Below are 9,105 nucleotides of genomic sequence, written 5' to 3'. Positions count from 1 at the left end.
GCAATTGATATGTATCGAGCCATATGCCCTCAACATTTTGTTTTATATTTTTTAGGTTTATTTCAAGGTTAACTTGTTCTCTTTTTGTAGAAGACAGAGTATGTAAAATAGATTCTTTGGATACAGCGTATGAAATGATAAAATCTACTACTACAAATTTACTGGATTTTAATATAATTCCATTCCATTAATTCTTCAACATAATATTTTTTATGGAATTTCTATTTCTAATTCATTCAGATTTATACAAATCTTTTACATTTTTTATGGAATTTCTCTTGCAAACCCTAAACCTTACGATGACCTTGTAGAGTGCTTTTTTACTATACGTGGAATAATAAATCCAAGTGAAATAATGAACTGTGCACTTAACATATCTCTAGTGTATATGAACTACAATTACCAAAACCAAGAAACCAAGAAATCAAAAGAAGTATCCGAGTGCAATTAACCTATCTCTAGTATATATGAACCACAATTCAAGAGTCACATAACTTATAGCAGATTTAAGTCAACAAATACCTACATAAAACAAATTGAACATCAAGAAACGATGAATGACAACAAGAATAAAAGAACTTCAATCATCCCAATTAAGATTAGCTTTGTTTAAGTTGTATGCTTGATCTGATGTACTTTCACCTTATTTGTCAATACTTTCACATTGATTTACTTTCACCTTACCTGTCTCATTTTACATCTGTCTCATGTCTCTTTTTACAAGATATCGTTTGCATATGCCTGAGATCATTTATGCCGCTCTACACCTTATAAAGACATGATTGTCATTTGTCAACATCTACCTCCCATGCCTCATTTTAATTAGATTCTCAGAGTCTGTTGCTGTAAATTGTATACTTGATTTTTGGTTGAATTAGTTTTGTAGATATGTTTGATTTAGGGTTTCTTGAACATAACGATAAAGTGATGATAGGTGAAGCTGATGACATACATTCTACATGGACTCAATAGTCCCAATCGTTATATTAAACGGCTCAAAGACAGAAAGTCCTACAAAAAAAATACATTTTATGCACAAAAAATGTTAAACACTCAAGGAATGGACAAAATCCATAACTTTCAGCATACCACTGTAGTTACCCTAAACTCTAATGCCTCCTCAAGTCGAGCAATAAAAGCAAAAAAACTACATAAAAGCATCTCAAAAATAAAGATTACACGGATATTTTACATTTGTGGCTATGTAAAACATAGCTTATGAGCCAAAACTGGATGCAATGACAAAAACGACCTTCTATTTCCAGAATCCCAAATTCAGGACTGAGTTTCAACACAATTGGTCTGGTTTTTTGAGGTGAGCCTTCAACAACACACCTAGTTGTAACACATAATTATATTAGAGCTTTGACAAATGAACTTAATCACACATTAATTACCAAAAGGGAATTTGATAAAAGAACTAACCTTTTAAAACCCCACTTCAAAAGGTTCTAAGGTGGTGTTTTGTTTTTTGGCAAAAAGTCTTTTTGACCTCTTTTGTCTACATGTGGAAAGACATTTGAGAAACAGACTGTTTGTTTTTCAAGAAACAAAAAACATAAAATAGTCTTTTTGGCCTCTTTTTCCCAAAGACAAAAAAATCGCTTTTGATTTTCAAAGATATTTTTGTAAATTCTTACCCTATGTGATAGTATTTCTTTTTCCACTCCAATGTCTCCACCACCACCTCCACCCCCACCCCCACCTTGCCACCTCCACCACTCACCATGGGAAGCCTCCCAGGCTGCATGACAATCACCTCTTTTGGTGACATACAACCACCATGGGAATTGGGAACTGAAGCTACACAAGCAAGTTTTATATCTTAAATTAATTGCTTTACAAGGCTAACTATTTAAAAAAAATAAATAAATTAAACCCTTACCCCGATTGTTTCATGAAAACAGACACCCAAATTGAATCACAAAAGCTCCAGACTTCGATTTAACTTCAATCCTCTTTTTACCATTTCATCACGAAAGTCAACTGCTTTGGTCAACTCTCCAGCAACACAACAACCATGTATTATAAAACTATATGCCAATGTGTCTGGTTTCAAACCCGAATCAATCATCAGATCCCATAACTTAATCGCTTCATGTACATCCCCATTTCTACAATATTCATAAATAATAGTCGAATAACTCACATGATCTGGCAAGATTCCATTATCAAACATCTCATCCAAGATCTTCACACCTTCTTGAATTCTACCCAATTTGCAAAAACCCCGAATCAAAATATTGTATGTTATCGTGTTTGCTAGAGACCCTTTTAACATAATATTATGAAGGTGTAATGCTTTTTCCATATGCCCTTGGTTAGTCAAACAGTCAAGAAAGCATCCGTATGTCACATGATTTGGGAAGATGGAATTCACAAGCATTTCCTTGAATAAAACCTCGGCTTTTTCTATAAACCCTAATTTACATAAACAGTTTATAATCACAGTGTATGTCACAACATTGGGGTTGCATTTTTCACTAATCATTATGTCCCAGTACCCTATTGCTTTCCCAAGATCTCTTCTTTTTCCAAAAGCATCAATCAAGATTGTGTATAAAACATTATCTGGTTTCATTCCTTTATCGTGCATTTGTTTTAGAAAGTGTATTAATTTTACATCATCACCTTCTTTAACACTTCCATTTATAAGCATGGAATAACAAACAATGTCCATGTCGATTCCCTTCTCTATCATCTCATTGGAAGCACTAATTGCATCATCTAAACGTCCAGCCTGGCAGAAACCTTGTAAAAGAGCACTATAACACATTTCATTTAGTTTGTGGTTTTGCCTGTTGAGGTTATTTACAAATTCTTTAGCTTCAGAAACTTTATTAATCGAACAAAGTCCAGTTATTAAAGATCTGAAGGTATATGTATCGGGTTTCAGACCCTTTTCCACCATTTGGTCAAACAAGTCAAAGGCTTTTACCATGTTTCCTTCTTGACAATGGCCTTCAATCATAACATTGTAAGTTCTCTCATTAGGGATCACGTTTCTTTCCATCATTTCAAGAAACAAAGCACTTGCTTCTGTCCCCATGTTTGCATGAAAAAAACCAGAAATTAGTGAAGTGAATGTGTAAGTGTTTGGAAAGATTCTTTTCCCTGTCATCTCATGGTAAAGCCTCAATGCCTTGTGTACATCTTGATGTTTGCAATATCCATCTATTAAACATGTATATGTCACAACTGTTGGATTTACATCTTGAAAAACCATCTCTTTTAGAAGAGTTTCTGCAATTCTTGGTTTTCCTGACTTACAGTATCCGTTTATCAGAGAATTGTAAGGATAAACAGATGCTTTTATTCCTGAATCATTCATTTTATCAAGAAAAAGACGTGCATCTTCAAGTTGGCCTCTTTTGCAAAATGAATCAATGATGATTGAGTAAGTAATATCATTAGGGGTTAAACCATTGGTATCCATGTTTTTAAAAAGAATGTTGGCTTCATCTACATTTCCCTCTTTGCATAACGAATTGATCAATGCATTATATACAAATAAATTTGGTAATGCTTTGATGGAGTCTAAATCTTGTATCAAATTATAAGCACTAATAGCATCCCCATTTCTTCTCAACCCTTCAACAACACCTGAAACAACAGCTTCACTTGGGACAAACCCCATGTCCACCATTTCACTGATTAGAGTTCCAGCAGTTTTGAATTGTTGTAATCTACAGAAACCTATAATTAAACTGCAATATGTGACAACATCAGCTTTCAAACCCTTTGAAGGCAATGCTTGCTTTAACTCCATTGCTTCTTCCATCTTTTGGCTCTTGCAGAGCCCATGAATGAACACATTGTACATAACGATATTTAACTCAAAATTGTTGGACCCTAACCACTGTATCAATTCATTTGCCCTATCAAAATTCTTTAATTCACACAAACATCGAATGATAGCAGTATGTATGTAAGCATTGCCCCTGATACCAATTTCCGTCATCTCATCAAAGAACTTCAACACCAAATCATATCGCCTAATTCGAATCAATCCGTTGAAAACATCACTTACAGTTCTAATCTCAGGCATTAAATTTCTGTTTTTCATCATATTCACAACCGAAAAAGAATCTAATACTCTCCTGCCTTGAACATACGCGTTAATCAACAAATCAAACCCTATAGTTCTCGAAAAATTGTAATTCACATAGGTATCGTAGTAATACTTAAAAACGATTTCCGGACTCGATGTTCGTAGTAAGAGCGTTTGGATCAGTGAAGAAGCAGGCCATAAGAGATTGGACTGGACGAGTGCGTGTATGAGGATGCAAAACGACGTAGTTGAGTGGTTGAAGTTCCTGTGCAGGCCTAAGAAATTGAAGAAGCGTAAAGCTAACCTTGGATCGTCTAGGGTTCTGAGCAAGACCTTTTCGACGTGTTGCTGTTTCAAGTTGCTAGAGATGGTGTTGTTGAAAGATACACTCCAGCTTTGGTTTCCATGAACAATGTTAGTGATAGTGGATATGAGATTTTCGTCATTATCAAGGTGGCCGTTGATTTCGTGTTTGGTGGGGTACGACGGTGGAAGGGTGGTGGAGATGATGGGATTTGGGTGCGGAAGAGGCCGGATGGAACGATGACGGTGGAGCTTTCTCATTTGGGTGAAAATGCAGCCGGGGAGTGAGCGAGTTGCAGCGGCTATTGAAATGAAATAGAAGTTAATTACATAAAGAGTCCTTCAGTTATTGGTCAATTTACATTTTTTCCTTAAATCTTTAATTTTGCATTTGTAGAAAATACACAACATAACATTACATCATTTATGATTTTCCAAAGAACCAAAACCACCATTTTATACGTTCCTTGTTTTTTTTTTCGTTTATTTTTAAGCCATAGGAGATTATATTTGTAACACACATGAATAAACATCTAAATATTGTCATAATTCTAACCCATATCAAAGGTGATACGGAAGATAACAATGAAGGTGATGATCATTAAGTCAATGGTTCTTAAAATTCAAAACCCTAAATTGAAGACGATAATAAAAGTATTAAGTTTTAACTTTCAACTTAAAATTTTTGCCACATCAGGCGGGGTGACAGTATAATTGAAAGCACATAAGATGTTTAATAACATGTTGAATAATACAATACATGGTCGGGTGACTTGAAACAATAATAGTTGGTTGCCATTATGTCTTTGACATTAACCCTATTAATAATAATAGTAATAAAAAACATGAATTTACCAAAATACAACAACCCAACATCGGTTCACGAGAACAAAAAGGGCGGGCCCATGTGTCGAGCCAGAAACAGCAATTTTGTATGGACACAGGTGGCGGGCCATGGTTAAGATTGATGTTCATGAGGATCTTTGAATTTATAACGTGGAAAGATACGCCTCAAAATGGAGAAAAATATGGCTTGTATGAATGACAAGACAAAATGCCAACATGAAGATGGCCAGTACCATGGATACAGCAACCGGAAAAACAGACTAATTATATGTCGCGGATATCGCCCCACCTTAAAACCAAAACAAAACAAATATTAAAATTTTCAGATTAAAAAAAATTAAAAAAGATTTACTTACAGGGAAAAGAAAATCCAGAGCATCCCAGGCTGCATGACGAACAGCTCTTGTTGGATACATCGGACCACCAGGAGAAGTGAAGCTGTACAAGCAGCTTTTAAGCCTTGTACTTGTAGTCATTCGAAGCTCCAAACCTATGAAAAAAAAGGGCATTTACGTCTTTTTGCACAAACACCAGATCACGAGAAAGTTCCACCTTTTTGGGTGGGACAAAAAGTTTTAGTTTTTAATTTTATCCCATTGACATCAGTCACAGTTCAACCTGTTCTGTTCTGTCATGTCTGTTGTCAGGTGAAAAAGTGTAATTACTGAATGAAGAGTATTTGTTATTACCTTGGAGAGGTTTAATGTGGGAGAAATAATGTAAAAGGACAGGTTCCACTTTGAGTTTTTGAAGCTGACCAATAAGAAAGTGTTCAATTTTCCATGGAATATATTCATTAAATAAAACATTTTCTAGGATCTTTACCTGATCAGAAAGTTCGATAACAAGTATATCTGCGGGACCCCCTACTAGGAAAGCATTTGGGTATTCCGGAAAGTTCTTTAAGAAGCTTTCAATCTTGTCAACTGTAAGAAACAATACATTTTAATATAGAATCTAATAGCAACATTGTATTTGTATGTGGCATAATTGAGTATTAGTAGTATTACCTAGATTATAAAGGAATATGAATCTTGAAAGCAGAAGAAATAGATCTCGTTGTGTCTGAAAACCACAAGGATATATATATATATATATATATATATATATATATATATATATATATATATATATATATATATATACACAATAAAGAATAAGATGATGTAAGCATAGTCATATGAATAGGGTTGATTTTTGTTTGTTTATTTACCTGTAAAGGGATTTTCTTCAACTTTTCGGGCACCAAAGCAACATCCTCAAGAAGATACTAAAAAAAATAAACTAATAATGTGTGATTTAAAAGATCTTGAAAGTCATGAACTATAAATAGTATAAACTAGAAGCCCTCACACCGAGAAAACACTCTTAAAGTGTGTCGTGTTTGTCTGGACATCAATCCTACAAATAAGAATACAAATACATCAGAATAAGAATCAAACAAAAGTTTAACCTAAAAATGGATTGAATTTAGGCCAAAACAAAAGCCATCAAAGTTCATACCAGAAGACATTTGTAGCACCTTGTACAAGAGCTGATGAGTAACGAAGGAGGACATCTGCACTATCAAGTTCAACTTCAAATAACTGCAAGATAAACATAAAGTGGTAAAGTTAAACATTGATAAGAAAAGAGATGAATCTTTGAGGATTGAATCAAGAAAACATGTATGTAAGGACTTACATACCCATTTATGGAAGAGAAGGGCGAAAATATGAGAGGCAAATGGCTGACTCCAGAGTTGGACAATCAAAACAAGAATTGGTTTCCCATTTTCAGGTTGCAAGGAGAAATGGTCAGCAAGAACATCGTAGAAGCATATGGGAACCTGAACTTCTACCAATGCTTCAGAAGTTGCATCTTCTCTGGCAAGAATGATATCTGTTCCAAGGAAAAATTGATATGGTTGATGTACAAATTAATGCCAAGTTTGTTCTGCACTTTGTTACCTCTAGCTCGATCATCAACTTCTAAAGCTATGTCTGCGAACAGAGCTTGTAATAAGTCGCGTCTCTGAGTTGCTGAGGCTATTGCCTGAAGAAGTTATGAAGAAAACGCTCAATTAACAGATTCAAATTAACCGATCAATCAACGTGTATAGATGCATATAAATCATAAATAAAGAATCAAATTAAAACGGCAATTGATATGCACAGAAGAATTATACAAACCCTATGGAGCTTTTTATCGATCTCTTGGGTGAGAGCAGAGAAATAAGCAGAGCTTTTCGGTGTTATGGCAAATGGCGGCATTCTTCTAATCGGTTTCTCCAATAACAGAGCATCTGATTTGAAAACTGAAAATCAAATCCAAATTAAAAACAAATCAGCAATACATTTACCCTAGGTCAAGATATTGGTTGAATGATTGTTGTAATTAACTTTTCCTTCGGTGCAAAATCGTATGAAGCCTGACCTAAATACAAATTCTGCGGAAATAATCGATTTTAGCACCCGCATTCACGGTCATAACCGTCGACGGTGGTCGTGGGGGATATGGCGTGGCAGAAAAGGAACACCGTAGACGAAGCAGATAGAGGCTTTGATGAATTGCTATAATATTAATGGATGATCTGTTATTACTTATTACCAAACTATCCATTTTAGGGGGTGTCTGGCTGTCGTTTCCAAAGTGATGATTAAGGATATTCTAAAGTGAATTTCTTAAGACAAAATTGCAAAAATGGTCACTCTGGTATGTAAAATTTTGGGGTTTTAGTTAACAGTGACTTTTTTGGATTCGTGTTCCTTTTGGAGTGGTTTGTATGTGAAAATGGTCCCTTCGAAAATTGAAATGACTATAATACCCTTGGGGTATTTATTTTTCATTTTTCTTTCATTATTCTTAAAATTTAATATTTATTTATTTATTTTAGCAATTAAAAAAATAAAAAGGGCCCACCTCTCTGGCTCTCTCTCTCTCTCTCTCTCTCTAGATTAATGAATCGTAAACCAAAACAATTCTCTGTTATAATCAAAACCCATACGCCAAAATCACTTAAAAACTCACCAATAAACCTATTTTGCCATCTTAAGAAGAATAGTTAAAGAAGAAAAATTAAGATTCTTTTTGTCTGTAAGCATTTTGTTGTGAACATCGGACATGGAAGACAATTGAAGAGAGGTGAGCAACACCTCTGTTTCCAGATGCAGTCAATGAAAGCTCGATGTAACCCATATGCCACTAAACTTGATGCAACAAAGATGAAATTAATGAAAACCCAGGTGAAATCGGACAGAGAATTTGACCAAATCGAGCATGGAAATTGACCAATTAGAGCCATCTTGATAGAAACCCTTACCCTCTTCGATTTGCTGGAGGTGGTGGTGAGGAAGCAATCTTGACAGAAACCCTCACCTGATTTCAACGAATTTTCATAAATCAAATGGAGATGAAACAAAAGGATTTTTTCATTAGAGGTTCAGTGAACAACGAGGCTTCACGATCGTTACCAATATATCAAGTTTTCCAAACTGAGTATCAATGAAATTCATCAAGGAAGCAATGCTTGGTGAGTAAACCAGTGTGCAATTTTGCGACGGCATCGGTACACCGCCTACCTCCCTCGATTTCCTTTCTCATTGCTTCCGATCCTAAAAAATGCCACTGTCTCAGATCTTCAATGTCCTCTCCAATTCAAAAGTGACCCCAGTGCCTCGACCAATACCCATTCTCTGTTGTTTTTTGTGCTTTTTGTCTCCGGCTACGCTCCTTATCCAACCTAGAAAAGGTTATGATGTCGTGGAAGCTCTCAAACACGAAGCTGACACCGAAATCTTCGCATACCCTCTTTATATTTCTCTTTCCCTTTCAATAAGCAGAGGTAGAGATGTATAGCTGATCTCTGGGGAGTCCTCGTGATTTCCTTTCTCGTCTTCAGCAGTAGAACACAAAGAAAGAGTTGG

General features: G+C 35.3%; 2 protein-coding genes across 4 annotated transcripts; both read right to left on the bottom strand.

Moving 5' to 3' along the window:
• Positions 1-1,012: 1,012 nt before the first annotated feature.
• LOC145073479 (Pentatricopeptide repeat (PPR) superfamily protein) lies at positions 1,013-4,654 on the bottom strand. 3 transcript variants are annotated; one of them, XM_079020029.1, is made up of 4 exons: positions 1,886-4,654; positions 1,641-1,803; positions 1,426-1,531; positions 1,013-1,335 (listed from the first exon to the last, which is right to left on the bottom strand). In XM_079020029.1, exon 1 carries the CDS (start codon positions 4,613-4,615, stop codon positions 1,922-1,924), a length of 2,694 nt encoding a protein of 897 aa, XP_078876155.1. In that variant the 5' UTR covers positions 4,616-4,654; the 3' UTR covers positions 1,013-1,335; positions 1,426-1,531; positions 1,641-1,803; positions 1,886-1,921. The 3 variants fall into 3 exon arrangements, with proteins under 3 accessions (XP_078876155.1, XP_078876156.1, XP_078876154.1); XM_079020030.1 differs by having other exon boundaries at positions 1,426-1,501; XM_079020028.1 differs by having other exon boundaries at positions 1,426-1,803.
• A 414-nt stretch (positions 4,655-5,068) lies between these two features.
• LOC145074885 (uncharacterized) lies at positions 5,069-7,774 on the bottom strand. Its single transcript, XM_079021211.1, has 12 exons — positions 7,616-7,774; positions 7,372-7,496; positions 7,150-7,234; positions 6,888-7,081; positions 6,704-6,786; positions 6,556-6,601; positions 6,414-6,470; positions 6,211-6,265; positions 6,026-6,126; positions 5,890-5,953; positions 5,557-5,690; positions 5,069-5,489 (listed from the first exon to the last, which is right to left on the bottom strand). Exons 2-12 carry the CDS (start codon positions 7,450-7,452, stop codon positions 5,313-5,315), a joined length of 1,077 nt encoding a protein of 358 aa, XP_078877337.1. The 5' UTR covers positions 7,453-7,496; positions 7,616-7,774; the 3' UTR covers positions 5,069-5,312.
• Positions 7,775-9,105: the final 1,331 nt, after the last annotated feature.

The sequence above is a fragment of the Lactuca serriola genome, chromosome 9 (assembly GCF_051521515.1).
Source record: "Lactuca serriola cultivar US96UC23 chromosome 9, Lser_US96UC23_V15, whole genome shotgun sequence".
Taxonomy (NCBI): Eukaryota; Viridiplantae; Streptophyta; class Magnoliopsida; order Asterales; family Asteraceae; genus Lactuca; species Lactuca serriola.
Note: the sequence above shows the minus strand (reverse complement) of the source record. Positions and strands in the feature narration are given on the sequence as shown.

Bases quoted from the DNA above. Each gene is read 5' to 3' on its own strand.
- LOC145073479 (XM_079020028.1), bottom strand. From the start codon at position 4,615: ATGAGAAAGCTCCACCGTCATCGTTCCATCCGGCCTCTTCCGCACCCA.
- LOC145074885 (XM_079021211.1), bottom strand. From the start codon at position 7,452: ATGCCGCCATTTGCCATAACACCGAAAAGCTCTGCTTATTTCTCTGCT. The intron at 7,235-7,371 runs GTTTGTATAATT...TAACTTCTTCAG, and splicing joins TCGATAAAAAGCTCCATAGG to GCAATAGCCTCAGCAACTCA. The intron at 6,266-6,413 runs GTAAATAAACAA...TGTGGTTTTCAG, and splicing joins TGAAGAAAATCCCTTTACAG to ACACAACGAGATCTATTTCT.